Source organism: Symphodus melops (genome assembly GCF_947650265.1).
Source record: "Symphodus melops genome assembly, chromosome: 10".
Taxonomy (NCBI): Eukaryota; Metazoa; Chordata; class Actinopteri; order Labriformes; family Labridae; genus Symphodus; species Symphodus melops.
The window spans coordinates 7,273,435-7,289,132 of NC_136700.1; the positions used below are offsets into that span (position 1 = coordinate 7,273,435).

Here is a 15,698-nt window from a genome sequence, read left to right on the forward strand (position 1 = left end):
ACACACATTTATTTATAACTCCTCTGTGAACAATTTCGCTCCAAACTTAGACCACAAAAAATTGCACTGACCAATTCAAGGTGTGAACCTTAAAGTTAGACACTCGTGCTCATTGCATTTAAAATGATTTTGTTTAGCAAATATATTCTTATGGGTGTTGGATTGGATTGTGATGGAAATAAGGACGGTGAAAAATACCCTCCCGCTCATAAACCATTAATGGGGAATATAATTAGTTTGACAGCTTGAAGATGAATGTGAAGGAGTCGCATGTGGTGGCTGCTAATGTAGTGAAATGGCTGATATGTGGTTAGAATTGATCATTTCAAAATAAATCATTGTTTTAATTATCAAAAGTTTTGGAAGATGTCACTTTTAAAGATACATTCTCATTTAAGTTGGATTTTGGAAGCTCTCTATGGTTTACAAGCAGCCTTTGTAGGCTTAAATAGTCTCCTTTGATACCATTTTCATCTGTTTTGTTAAGGTATAAGTTGATAATTGAATTGGCTTTTTTTTTAAACCATTTGAAACAACATGGTTAACTTGCTGACACATTTGGTAGTTGATACCAGTGAACTAGCAGATAGCTCCCTCTTGTTCTGTTTTTTGATTCCACAAATGGGTTAAGAAATGTTAGCTAGCCACTGTTTCTTTCTTAAGAGAGGATTTTATTTCTATCGCTTTTTTTACACAGTCATGCCATCCTTTTTCTACATTTTTGGGTTGTTAACTTAGCTAAGCCAAACTGTTCATCTTGGTTAGCTCTAGCTTCCTATTAAAAGAAGCTAGTGTGGTATTAATCTTAATAGTCAACTCTTGCCAATTGAGTAAACTGAGTGTTTCTTTCCCCTTAATATAAATCTTTGTCTTTCAGCTCAGTGTTTTTATATACTTCTACTTGTTGGTGTATGTGTTTGCAGGCTGTAAAAAGAGCGTAAAAGTCATGTTTCTTTGGCCCAAAGGTCCTAATTCGGTAATGACTTGCTAATCACTCAACCTGTGGTTGTAATTACAAGTGCTTCTTCTATCTAATCAGTTGATGAGTGGAGTGCTGGGGAGAGTGTTAATACTCTTCTGTTTAACCTTGAATTATGCATCATAGGGTCTAATCATTACCAGTCTTATCACCAAGTAATACATTGATTTATCATTTAGTCTTTTTAATAATACATTTTGCACTTTGGTGAACATGTTATATTTATTAGATTTTATTTTATTTAAGTACTATTTTTTTGTCGTATTTAGCATGTTAACTGTTCTTTGCACCAATACACCAAGACATATTCCTTGTATATGTAAATATACTTGACAGTAAAAAAAAAAATTCTGATTTTGATGTTATTTATCATCTTATAAATGTTTCAAATAATCCCTACTCTTGTTTGTGTTTGTCTAGGGGAAGGAGACGGCGGAGGAGGAGGATGAAGTCGCTGTGGGGATGGACAAAGGCTTCATGGATGAATTCTTTGAACAGGTTGCTTTCTCTCACAGTCCCATTCTTAGTTTTCTCTCTTTGAGTCATTATCATCACATAATTAATTGTTGGAGGATAATAATTAACAATCTAAAATAAAAATCCTAGCCTGACTACAATTCACATTTTTCATATTCTGATATTGAATCCAATAGTGTTGGTTTTTCAGAGGGCTGTAATCAATCTATTGCCATTTCTTTTCTCTGTGGTACACTGAAGTGATTTATAGCTATTGATTTTCTTCCTGGGGTGGCATAAATGTTTGTGTATTTTATTTCATTTCATTTTTAGGGCTTTTATTGATTCAATTACACAACAATACTTTTCTTGTCCAGCTCCGGTGACAATATTGGTGGTTTTGAATCAGATTTTTTACATCCTCTCATGCTTGGCAGAAACTCAATGCACTAAGGCACATAACTGCATATATGCATGCATCTGGGAGTGCATTTCCCTGTTCATGCTGTGCACGTTTGCTAGGAACACAAAATGTACATCATAGACAGGGTCAGGGGAGACTCTTTAATGGCCTGCTATGTAAATCTCCTGCAGTGAATAGTTTAGCTGTAAAAAGCACCATGTTTTATGAGGTAGTTCTTCTAGATTTAAAACACCTTGATATGTACATTTTGGCCCTAACGTTGAAGTGTTTCAATCACCATTGCCAATACTACTACAAAGGAAGGTTGAGTAAGGTTGAATGCCATTTAGCAGGCTTTTTGAGGTATGAAAGAGCTCAAACACGCAGCTCTTTGATATGAGTTTTCAAAGCAATAAGAGACATTATAAACGCATCACACAAGAATAAATTATCAGTGGCTGAGCTGCAGGTGCACCAATCAGATACCTCTGTATTCATATTACTTTATCACGGCATCAAAAAATCACAACGATTTACCCCAAAGCAGTTGTTGCATATTGTAACTGACAGGAATGTAATGGATATACTGTAACACATAATAGTGACTATGAGTGCAAAAGGAAGCCAAGAGCTATGTCACGCACACTTAAAATAATTCCATATTCATATTTTCCATACTCCTATAATCATACGTGACCACAAGCTTTCATTCAAGCAGCAGGGGAACACATGAATTGATTTGGTGCTAATTCAATCTACTTAGCTGCTTATAGCTGCTTCCATGCAGCTATAAGCACCTGCTATTTCACTCCATCCATCTCCTCTCCTACCACTGCCTCCTGCATTAGCATTTAGATTTGACCATTCAGTATGGGTTCATGTATATTTAAAGTATTTTGTACTTCAGATTCTTACAGTTGTTTGTGAGCTTAGAAACAAGCTTTTGTGAACCAAAGACTTAAGCAGGGACTGATAGATGATTCTTGCCTCAACCTTTTCTTTTCTTTTTTGTTTAAAAGCATTTCCACATAACTCTGCATAACCATTGGCCTTCATTACTGATGCCACCCCAAAATCCCAATCTATGATTAACTATTTGCCTGGACAGATACTGAAATTATGCTTAAATTAACTATTTGGGCTGTGTTGAAACAGGCTGCCAGAAGCTTTGGTTAACTAGGTGTTAGTTCTTCATTCGTTCATAATGTTATGATTAGAATAATGTAGAACCAAGAGCACAAGACAGAAACCGAAAATGAAAACGAAGGAACAATTTATTATACACGAGTGATCAAGAATACAAGAAATATAAGTGACACTAATGTGTAACATGAAACTATGTGACTCGAAGAATGTGTACAAGTTATCAAATGTGACAATCAACTATGTGTACATGAAAATTTAAGTGACTCTAAATGTGCAACAACAAACTATGTGACACGAGGTGTACAAGGAACGCGTGAAGAAGCCAGATCAGACGAACAAGACGACGACAGAGACAGGGACAGGAACGCAGGACTGGGAACACACAATGGAACAACAATAATCTGGCGCTGGCCTCCTGGCAGAAGCCAGCTTAAGTAACCCGGTGATTGGATGAGCCACACCTGTGGACACTGATTGATAGTTAGAGACACAGAGGGAATGACAGACAGGGAAACAAAACACACACACGTGGGGAAGAGACACAAACAAACCCAAACATGACAGTACCCCCCCCTCAACGACTGCCACCTGGCGGTCTACCAGGCTTATCGGGGAACTGTCTATAGAAGTCTCTGATCACCGAGTGATCCAGAATAAGAGCTCTGGATATCCAGCTCCGCTCCTCCGGTCCGTACCCCACCCAGTCCACAAGGAACTGGAAACCCCTTCCTCTGCGTCGAACGTCCAGGACTTTGTTGACTGTGAACGCTGGATGACCATCGATGAGCCGGGGGGGTGGAGGGGCGACGGCCGGAGGGCTCAAGACACTCGTGACCACTGGTTTGACCTGGGAAACATGAAAAGTGGGATGAATTTTCAGAGCCGGGGGAAGTCTGAGACGGACCGAGGAAGGATTTATGACCCTTTCAATTTCATAAGGCCCAATGAACCGGGTGAAGAACAGCGCCCACCGGGCCTGCCTTGGGTTCAGTCTTTTGGCCGTCTGGATGTACGACAGATTTTTATGGTCTGACCAGACCACAAACGGCATCTCCGCTCCCTCCAGCCAATGACGCCACTCCTCCAAAGCCAATTTCACGGCCAACAACTCCTTGTTGCCGACGTCGTAGTTCTTTTCGGCTGGAGAGAGCTTGCGGGAGAAAAAAGCACAGGGATGCACCTTATTATCCTTAGAATCCCTCTGGGACAAAACGGCTCCTACCCCAAGGTCCGAAGCATCCACTTCCACGATGAACTGCCTTGTGGGGTCCGGTTGCACGAGGATCGGGGCTGATGAAAACCTCTCTTTGAGGTCCACGAACGCCTTTTCTGCCGCCGGTGACCAGGAAAAGGGCACGTTGGAAGAAGTCAACCTGGTGAGTGGCGCTACTACCTGGCTGTAGTTCCGGATAAACCGCCGGTAAAAGTTCGCGAAGCCCAGGAACCTCTGCAGCTGCTTCCTGGTAGTCGGTGTCTCCCACTCCAACACTGCTTCCACTTTCGCCGGGTCCGTCCTGACCCGTCCGCCCTCCAGGATGTAGCCAAGGAAAGAAACTGAGTCAGCGTGAAACACACATTTCTCCGCTTTCACGAAAAGTCTGTTCTCTAAGAGTCTCTGGAGCACCTTCTGCACCATGACGATGTGCTCGTCCAAGTCCTTAGAAAATATCAAAATATCGTCCAGATAAACAAACACAGAACGGTTAAGAAAATCACGGAGAATGTCATTAATCAGAGCCTGGAAAACGGCTGGGGCGTTGGTTAATCCGAAAGGCATCACTAGGTATTCAAAGTGTCCTAGTGGTGTATTGAACGCTGTCTTCCACTCGTCCCCCTCTCGAATGCGAACCAGATGATAAGCGTTCCGCAGGTCCAACTTGGTGAAAACAGTAGCTCCGTGTAGAGGCTCGAAGGCTGAACTGATTAGGGGTAATGGGTACTTATTTTTAACAGTAATATTGTTCAACCCCCTAAAATCAATGCACGGACGAAGAGACTTGTCTTTTTTCTCTACAAAGAAAAACCCTGCCCCAAGTGGTGAGGACGAAGGCCGAATAATGCCGGAATTCAGTGACTCCGTGATATATTTCTCCATAGAGGACTTTTCGGGACCAGACAGGTTAAACAAACGACTTGACGGTAGGGGGGCACCCGGAAAAAGATCAATGGCGCAGTCATAGGGTCTGTGCGGGGGTAAGGATAAGGCTTTCTCCTTACTAAATACTTCCCTCAGGCTGTGGTAAACTGAAGGTACTGCAGCTAATTCCGCGGACGATACCGAGGAAACACGAGGAGCTACATCACAGGAAGGATTAGCCGCAGTAAGACAGTGCGCGTGACAAAAATTACTCCACCCGGTAATCCGACCCATGGACCAGTCGATATCCGGGTTATGACGTTGAAGCCAAGGTAGACCGAGAACTAAGGGAGCGTTAGACGATGGCATGATATTGAAGATTATCTCCTCCCTGTGGTTCCCTGCAACGGTCAGTAATAACGGGGAAGTCTCGGACTCGATGCGGGCTATGAGCTGACCACTTAAAGCGTCCACCTTGAGAGGTGTCGAGATGGGCTGACTCGTGATTTTAGCTTGGTTAACTAATTCCACGTCAATGAAATTAGAGTCCGCTCCCGAATCCACCAAAGCAAGGATAGTAAAAGGTCTTCCTTTAACAAGGAAACTAGCCTCTACGTTGAGGCGTTTCTGAGGGGAATTAATCACTTCGGCCCTGCTCACCAGCACCCCTGCCGTCACTGGTGAGCGTGACAGTTTAACCGAACCGGACAATGATTTAGCTGATGCCCCGCCTCCCCGCAGTAAATGCAAAGCCTCAGAGAAAAACGTCTGTTTCTCTCCGCCGGAGACAAACGATTTCGCCCCAACTGCATGGGCTCCTCACTCTGAGCTGCGGTGTGAGACCTAGCACTGAGAGGATATGACGGTGACTGCTGCCCGACCGCAACGGGTGGACCCAAAAACTCTCTCTGGTCCGCTACCCGAGACACACCCCTGCTTCGCTCCCGTTGCCTCTCCCGGAAGCGGTTGTCGAGGCGGATAGCCATGGTTATTAACTCCTGGAGCGAGTTAACTTCAAGACGCCCCACTAACCCGTCCTTAACTGCCTCACTCAACCCCTTTAGAAAAATCCCTTGTAGCGCCTGGTCGTCCCAACCCAACTCTAGGGCTAGAGTTTGAAACTCGATAGAGTACTCTGCAACACTGAGCGCTCCCTGCCGTAGGCTGAGTAGCCGGTTACCGGAATCCTTGTTAGCAACCGGGTGGTCAAACACAGACGTCATAATGTCAGCAAACACCTTAAACTGAACATTATCATTACCAGGGTTGTTCCAAAACGCAGTTCCCCATGTCCGTGCTCTGCCCGAGAGCAAACCCAAAACATACGCAATCTTAGCTCTGTCAGCGGCATATGTAAGAGGTTGCGTTTCAAACACGAGAGTGCACTGGAATAAAAAAGACTTACAGTCTCCAAGTTTACCACAAAACCTTTCGGGTGCCGGGACAAAGGGCTCACGAGGCTGAGTGGTGCTGGGGGTAGAAATCACAGGGTTAGAGGGCATAATCGGAGCTGCTTGGGCAGTGAGCAGCTGATCTTCCACGCGATTCAGGCTAGCGGAAATGACGTGGAGTGATTCTGAAAGACCCCGGAGAGTCTGGTCATGATGACCGATCATAATTCCCTGCGAGGCTATCGCGTGACGCAACGTATTATTTTCGATCTCTGACTCGGCTGGTTCCATGTCTTTGGCCAGATTATTCTGTTATGATTAGAATAATGTAGAACCAAGAGCACAAGACAGAAACCGAAAATGAAAACGAAGGAACAATTTATTATACACGAGTGATCAAGAATACAAGAAATATAAGTGACACTAATGTGTAACATGAAACTATGTGACTCGAAGAATGTGTACAAGTTATCAAATGTGACAATCAACTATGTGTACATGAAAATTTAAGTGACTCTAAATGTGCAACAACAAACTATGTGACACGAGGTGTACAAGGAACGCGTGAAGAAGCCAGATCAGACGAACAAGACGACGACAGAGACAGGGACAGGAACGCAGGACTGGGAACACACAATGGAACAACAATAATCTGGCGCTGGCCTCCTGGCAGAAGCCAGCTTAAGTAACCCGGTGATTGGATGAGCCACACCTGTGGACACTGATTGATAGTTAGAGACACAGAGGGAATGACAGACAGGGAAACAAAACACACACACGTGGGGAAGAGACACAAACAAACCCAAACATGACACATAAATGGTTCTTAAATAATTATGGCAAATGTTTTCACATTGACAAATGGTTAACTAGTCTAGTTACTCATTTATTCCTCATTTGTTCCCAAACAAACATTAAAATGATAACAAGTAGTTAGTTTTGTGTCTTGTTTAATGGCGCAAACTTATACCTTATCAGTTTTCTCCGCTAAGTGTCATTAGATCTACATTAGATCACTTCTCCGCTAAGTGTCATTAGATCTATAGAATTTGATGGGGAGTTAATCAGGATCCACAGTAACTAATACAGTAACTAATGGTTAACTAGTTGCAAGTTCCATTGTTTCATAGTAACTAATAAAACATCTGTGGGCCCAATCTATCAGCTGTTCTTCATCATTAACTACTCTACTACAGTAAAAGTGATAATAAGTTGCTCAGGATCTTCTCATAACTGATGGTTAACTCGTTAATTTGTTCCTCATTTGTTCCCAGTAACTACAAGAGTTATGTTTGTCTATTTACTGATGGTAAACAGTACTTTTTTCATTAAGAAAATATACGAAGAGAAGTTTTTGTCAACAGTGATGGACAGAAGTCATACCCAGACATGCATTCATACATTTTAATTACTTAATTTTACTCTGATAACAAGTAATTACTGTTTGTTTACTCAAGATGTGTATCTTGGTATCCAGGGATAACAGTGCCTGTCCTCCCATGATTACAAGTTAATTTTAGTTGTTTTCTCAAGATCTTGAATAGTTTTTCTCTCCTTATGACAGAGCTGGTTTTGTTATTTTGAGATAATGAGAAATAAAATTTGAGGTATTGAGCATACTAATAGAAATGCCTGATTATGAAGGGAAAACTGGGTGGCTATAATGTTTTTATTTAAGTCCTTGAAGGGCTTCAATTTTGATTGATTTGATTGATATTGATAGACATAGAAGGATTATCCAGGACTCACCCAGTACTTCTGCTACTGAGTGTAAGCTTTGACAGTAATTCCAATTAATACACACTATTACTTCAAAATTCAGTGCAAAAACTGTACTTAGGTCATGTTAAAGTTTGAGGGAACACTGCAGTCTGTATAAGTCCTCTATTTTTTTTCTCTTCCCCTTTACAGTGAATGCTTCTGTCTTCAGACAGACGCTTGTTATCCATCCTTTGTGTTGAAGCTGACTTCTCTTCATCTGTCTGAACTTTCAGTCTATTAAATATATTTTAAAGTGAAGGGGGAGCGGAGGATTGAAATGTGGAGAGTTTAAGAAGAAACCAGAGGATGATGGGAAAGACATAATCTGAAATCAGAGTTCTGTTAGAGAGCCAGCCCAGAGAGAAGTAACAAGTGGTAACATGTGACATAGGGAGATGTAGATGGTAGAGTGAAAAGAGGGAGGGAGTAATCACCCTTACTGGGTGTTAATTAATCCTTCAGTGGTGATCTGGCGGGTTAGCAGACGTGGTGAGACCGCTGTAGCCCTCTGCGCCTGCTTCTAACCATAAACATGACCGTGAGAGGGCAGTTATTGATTTCATGATTAGTTTGTGGCATTTGTTTGGGTAAGCATTCATGAGGATGTGTCTCTTTCTGGGTTTCTTTGTCATTTACCTCACTGTGCTCAGTATTTAGTTGTGTGTGAGTGTGGTGTATGGATGGTAATGGACTTTATTCCAATTGCAGTTTAGCCTAAGTAAAAGAAAGTTTATTGTGCCAATACGAATTATCCATGAAGAAACACAAGCCAATAATTTATCCTTTGGAATAGTTGTGACTTTTTATCAAGGCATTTGTACTTAACCTTGTTTGTTGTTAAGTGCCAAACATTTTTTAAACTGCAAAAAATTCAGAGATATTCTGGTATCCACAATACCTATCCTGGCACTGGACATCAATGTGGATTAGAATTGCTTTAATCTATCATTTGAGAGTGATTCAGTTATGATAAAAAATATATGAATGTCCAAACCCAATTACAACCTGCCTATTGGACAGATTCTAAGTATAGGTTAAATGTTCAAATCTAGGTTGACTTCATAAACCCCCAGATCGACTACACATTAGATAAAACCTTGAACGGACTTAAACCTTCAGGTTGAGATTGAAAATCAGGTTGACGTTAAAACCAGACTTTTGGCCCAACATTATACAGGTATACAGTAAGTCAGTAAGTTCACATCAACACCCAACGTAAAGTGTCATGATTTGTTCTGTTTTAATTCCAGTTATCTCTGTTTTAGTTATCTCTAAAATGGGAAAGACTTGGTATGGTGATGGATATGTAGATCAGGTCGACACAACAGATGGAAGATGCTGTAATAAAATCTTAACCATCTGCTACATCGTTCGACACCAGCTACGACATCTGACATCGGCTTTATAGTTTCACGCTCCTTGGCCTCCAGTCTGTATGTTTAACAACCACACAGCACCATACTGTATGTTGTATGTTGAACAGCTTGGATAGACGTGTGTACATCCATGTGTCTGAGAAATGTGATGCCTCGTGGATGCTTTAATAGTGTCTTGAACTAAGCTATGACATTAAGAATACTTATTTCTTAAAGGTAGAAATGTATTCGTCATACCCTAGATACATTTAAGCATCATGACATTTGTCAGTGCTGTTCTTACATCGTGTAGTGAGACTCCTTATATTCCCCAAATATCACACACTAGATGACGCAAGAATGAGGGGAGCAACAGCAAGACAGACTATGGCCTCAAGCCTTTTTTTATCATCCTTACAAGATAAGAGTGAGGTATATAGTCGGGTACAATTCAAATTACCGTAAATTCCGTACTATTGAGCGCACCTGGATATAAGCCGCACCGGCTAAAAATAAGTAAATAAATGTATTTGTACATATATAAGCCGCACTTGATTATAAGCCGCAGGTGTCCACGCTATAACAAGAGCTATTTACACAGACGTAGGCTACCGGTAACATCCGCAAATACTGTAGCGTCCGTACGGACGTTAAAGGACGACGAGAGCGTTCAAATAATAACTTTTAATAACGCGATCACTGTCGGCCGTGACCACGCCGTTTACAGCAGAGAGCAACACATAACTTGCCGTAACAATCCAACTCTCTCACCCAGCGTTCTCTCATACAGCCACTCAACACGTTCTCGCTGGTGCATTCACTGACTCTCCACATAATCGGAATTATGAACACATTATCAACTACTGACTTTACAACATGAACCGTTACAATACGAAGCCTAGCCGACGGTGTCTGTAACACGGCTGATGAAAAAGATGACCGTAATATATTTCACAAGAAAAAGTCCATCCATTCACTGCCTCAGAATGACTTCATTACTCACTTCCTCAGTCTCTGTTGTCGCTGTCAGTGTCATCTTAACGTGCAGCAGCTCTGTTAGCTTCTTTGACAGCCAGCTCGATCGCCTTTAACTTGGAAGCTGCATCATATGTATTTCTCTGTGTGTTTTCCATCATGAGGGTGCGTGCATGAAGCGCAAAATGACTGATATTAAGATCCGACGTGACGAAGTCAAATGTTTTTGCGGCAGAAGCTCATTGTCCCCCATAAAAAATCCATGCATTAGCCGCACCGGAGTAGAAGCCGCAGTGCTCGAAGTGTGAGAAAAAAGTAGCGGCTTATAGTCCGGAATTTACGGTAGATGATACTTTTGAAAAATTCATGTTGTTCAATAGGTCATTTGTGCAAGCTGTAGACAGGTGTCATGGTGTGTAGAAGCCAATCAACTTTAAAAAGGATATATACATTTGTGATTTATACCTGATAAAGTTTATATTTTGTTCCAGCATCTATGTGAGATCTTCTGCTGGGTCTGATGTTATTCTCTCTCACCCACCAACAAAATTTGCCTGATAACCTGACAGGAGCTGCGTGACTCACGTACACATGCTTTTCAAACTGAGTTGGCTTACAGTTGCTTCATCTTCTGCTCACTTCACGTCTGTTTTGCTTCCTCCTCTTTCTCCAGTGTTCCTTTCTGAGCCTTACAATTTTTCTGTTTTACTTTTTTGATCTTAAACCTCCTGTCTGTCTTACTTTATTTAACTCTGTCCTCTTGTCACTGGGCCGTCTGCAGCGTCTGGTCTCTCCCTAGTGGTGTCCCAGAGCCAATTATGTTGTTATTAAAGAAACAGATCCAATCAGTAGGTAATTAAAGAGATAACGCGAAAATAATAACCCAGGCTGGGTGAAGTAAATCTCAGGACTGTTTTGATGGATGAGATGAAGAATGTGAAGAGCTGTGAGACGTGACAGGTGGACTTCATAGAGGAAAGTAAAACCAGAGACATGCAATTGAATCAACTGTGGAAATATTCAGGTTTAAGTTCAGCATGCTTTATTGGCATGAATGGTAACAATCGTTGCTCGAGCAAAATGATCAAAAACACAACCACAAAATGATAACATAAATACGTACATACACACAATACATACATGCAAAGACACCTTAAATTCAATCAGTCAATTACAATGAAATCATTACTAAAATTAAAAGGAAGTCAGTTAAAGGTGCACTATTTAGATTTGGTAGTGAAATTTGAAGTTGGAGAAGTTTAACAATTCTATGCTGTATTTTATGAACTAAATACACAAACTTTGTTTAAAGTAAAAAAAATGGGTCCCTGAACACTGTTTGGAGGTAAAAAGCTACCAGGAGAGTTATGGTGTCACTGTTGCTGGCCCACTACCATAACTTCAAACAATGTTACAGGGACCACATTTTCCTCTGAGGGCAGTTTCTGTATAGAGTTATGAACATACACCACAGAATCACCAACACCAACTTTCACATTTATCTACCAAAACTCCACAGTGCACCTTTAAACTAGCTGTTTGTGTAATAAGATTCAGCCACATTTAGTTTGATCGTATTCTTAAGTTTTTTCTAGATGCAGTTAACTCTCTGTCATCTGTAGAGAGATTGTAGAGACTGATAATGTAGAGAGTGACATGCCGGTATGTAGCAGAGCAGATGTACGGGAGGAGAAAGAGAACAGGGGTCGATGACAAGCTGAGATGAACATAGAGGTTGATGAAGTCCTGGACAGATGTGATCCGCTGCTTGTCCAGATGTTGCCTGAGCCAGAGGCGGCACAGCTGGTGAAGAGCCAGCAGTGAGGTTATTGGTTAGTTGTTGTCAGATAATGCTGTGAAGTGCAGCGGTCAGATGGGGCGATACATCTTTGCACTACCAGTGTCAGATTTCTTCAGTTTGCTTTTATGTAGAGAATAGAAAAGATTAGAGTAGAAAAGATTGCAACTAAATTGAAATGAATTGAAAAGAAGAACATTGAAGAGAAAAGAACATAAGACAATAGTTATTGTGCCAATTCATAACAAATGTTGTTTCAAGACACTTTACAAAAGAGCAGGTAAATGACTTTACTCTTTGTTTTATTATCTACAAAGACCACAATCCATGAAGCATGAACACAAAAAAACATGGTGCTCATGTCAGTGTTCTTTCACTCAAGTCTGCCTCACTTTGCTTTCATTCTTCCCCTAATATGATAATAACATCTTCAGTTCAGTCTCTATCAACATCGCTCAAGCTAATCACTGCTGCTTCCTGCCTGTCAGCACTGAGGAGATCTAAAGTGCCTCTTGGTCTGTCTCTCTCTTTGTCCCTGTCAACAGGTGGAGGAGATCCGGGGTTTTATCGAGTCTCTGGCAGAGAAAGTGGAGGAGGTAAAGAGGAAGCATAGCGCCATCCTTGCCTCACCTAACCCTGATGAGAGTAAGGCTGTTTTGCTTGTTAATGCATATAAGGTGAATTCTCAGAACTGTTTTTTGTTCCACTGTAGAAACTTTCTGTTGGTCTGAAGAGCGTTTTGAGGAACTAAAGCCTCTTTCAAACATGCGCTGAGCTCGACTTGCACTGAGTTTCTTTTTTAGAAGGCAAATGTGCAAATGAGTTGAACTAGTAATCAAACAGATGTTTACCCTGGCAGCTCCCTGGTACGAATTCTGTGTAAGGTTTAACTTAGCCAATATGTGAATGCAGCAGTGAGGCTATGGTTCATATTTGAGGTTATACCAAGCTTTTTCCCTTTTGGTCAGCATAAATACACAACACTAATTCTCTCATTAGATTGTCTATTTGAGACAAACTCTGCATTGAGCTGTCAGCATACATACTGAAGGAAAGAGTCTCAATATATCAGAACTGCACTTAGATTTGTTCGCAACAGAAGTTCACACTCTCTAATTGTTGCATTCATTTTAGAGGGCAAAAACCCTCTACCATTATAAATGAAGATAAATAATAGATAACATTATTAATCACTCATTTAAATAAAGTCTTAGATTTCACAAAAAACACGGCAAAAGATTCATACTTAAACAGCTTTGTGCAACCGATGCTTTGAAACATCCATTTGAATCCTACTATTTCAGTGGTTACATCCAAGTGCAATATCACCACATCTGCCATTTGTGCAACTGACCCCAGATCTCAACATATGGTTTGATGCATATAAATGATTTAAGAGCAACTTCTAGATGTGGCTTCCTATCACCACAGTCATCAATGCATGAAATGAGAAAATATTCTGTTGGAAATGGTGTTCATGCTCTACAAGAGTTCAAAGACTTTTATGGTCTGTGTTAAAGAGCACTAAAGCTGTTCTGAGCTCTCGGAGCCCCACAGATCCTACAAAGAAGATTTTGTTTTATACTAAGTCTGAGTATTATACTTCATTCAAAATGTGTTACATATATATTGCTATAGACTTTACATTTATATGAGGTAATTGGTTGTCTGTCTATGTAGCTGTTTGCTTTGCTCATTGTTGAGTTTGCCATTTCCACTCTCGATACAAATGTCAAATAAAAATGGTAACGAGCAGCAGTCAATTTGTAGAAGATCCATGTTTTTATCAAGGACGACAGATTTATTGAGCCATATGTTGAAGGACATTGGAATCAATCAGGCAACAAGTCTATTCTTAGTTCAGTATGATTTTTTCATACATGTATGAACAGAGTCTCAGAGCACAGAATAACGCAGCGAAATTCCCTCCACATTCATAAGAGTGTTTGTATGAGCAGATGTTAAAATGTTATGCATGTAAGCGACTGCACATTCTGTACTGTACATTATTAGGTGGAATATTGATGTGTGTATTTTAATAGGTTGTGTGTGTGTAGGTGTGTGTGTGCGTGTATGACTGTGTGTGTGCTTGCGTGTGTGTATGAACCACTAGCTGTTGAGCTGCTTACTTACTGTAACTTTTAGAATTGAGTAAGATAACTAACAGCTTGTGAACATTATAAATAGTATGATCTTTTGTCTTATTTTACTGCCTTTGTAACAATCTGAGTATAACTGTAAACAGTTTCTCTGTTTGTTTGTTTTTTCTGACACTTTTTTTTAGGAGGTTTAAGAAGTGAAAATTGCTTCCATTCTGACTTTATGCATAAAGACGGCTTAAGATGCTTTTAAAGCAGCTATTTTTACAACATAAACGTAAGAAAGAAGGTTACACTTAAATGTATCTGTACATTTGTATGACTGAATTTGTGCTGACTTTAAGCTAGTGTCATATAGGCTTGAATCAGTTCAATCATTTTCACTCATGCTTTCATAATGTTCATTGATCACATTTTTTTTTTGCCCAGGTGGGGGAATTAACATCAACAAAATGAAAATAAGCAATTTAATATTTATTAATTTAAGAACAGACATTTCATCATTATTTGCACAGATCTTCTCAATCTGTGCATCCCTATAAGACATCATTAAGCAAGAATTAAACCACCTATCATTTAATCAGGAGTAGAGCTCAAGCAAATTCTTTGGACCAAAAGTTTCATGAATAGCTTCTCATGTCGTGTTTCTGACAGAGTTGCTTGTGCACTTACCACCATTTATCTAGCGATGTGTTTTCTTTTGTTTTATTTACAATATTGCGCTTGAATGATTAAGCAAAATCATCACCATTAAGTACAGAAATCAATTTATGACTTTGACCTTATTGTTAGTGTTTTGTCCTATTTAGAAGTTCTTATTCGTAATTAATTGATTCAAATGCAGAACGTTACCTTGTCCAAGTCTGACCCTTTTGTGCACGTGGTTCTTAATGATAGCCTTAATGTTTAATACTGCAATGACTCAGTAATGAGTCAGAGTAGCTCTTAAGTGCAAGAAGATTGTACTTTAGCAAAATACCTGTTAGTCATGTCACATTTCACTGGACAATAAGAAAAATGTCTTGATTGCTTTAAAGAAATTAAGAAAATAGAGACTTTGTTTTTCTGACAAGAAAAATCGAGCCAATTGATTTAAGATCTTGGAGACGAGTTGGCCCCTTTTACCAGTCTGCTGCCATTTTAACCATTATTCCTCTCACTGTGAAATTTCTTACATTTCAGTTGTCCATTTTTCACGATTCTTCTGCTTTCATTAGTCATAAGTCCTGTTTTTTCCCTTTTCATCTGCTGTTAAATC

General features: G+C 40.3%; 1 protein-coding gene across 2 annotated transcripts in view; it reads left to right on the forward strand.

Moving 5' to 3' along the window:
* The window catches only part of LOC306830406 (syntaxin-1A-like), a 50,987-nt gene that overhangs the window by 13,537 nt on the left and 21,752 nt on the right, over nucleotides 1-15,698 (forward strand). For both annotated transcript variants that reach the window (XM_079353874.1, XM_079353873.1), the window contains exons 2-3: nucleotides 1,400-1,477; nucleotides 12,887-12,986. In XM_079353874.1, the coding sequence (XP_079210000.1) occupies nucleotides 1,400-1,477; nucleotides 12,887-12,986 (178 nt within the window). The remainder of the gene's footprint in view (nucleotides 1-1,399; nucleotides 1,478-12,886; nucleotides 12,987-15,698) is intronic.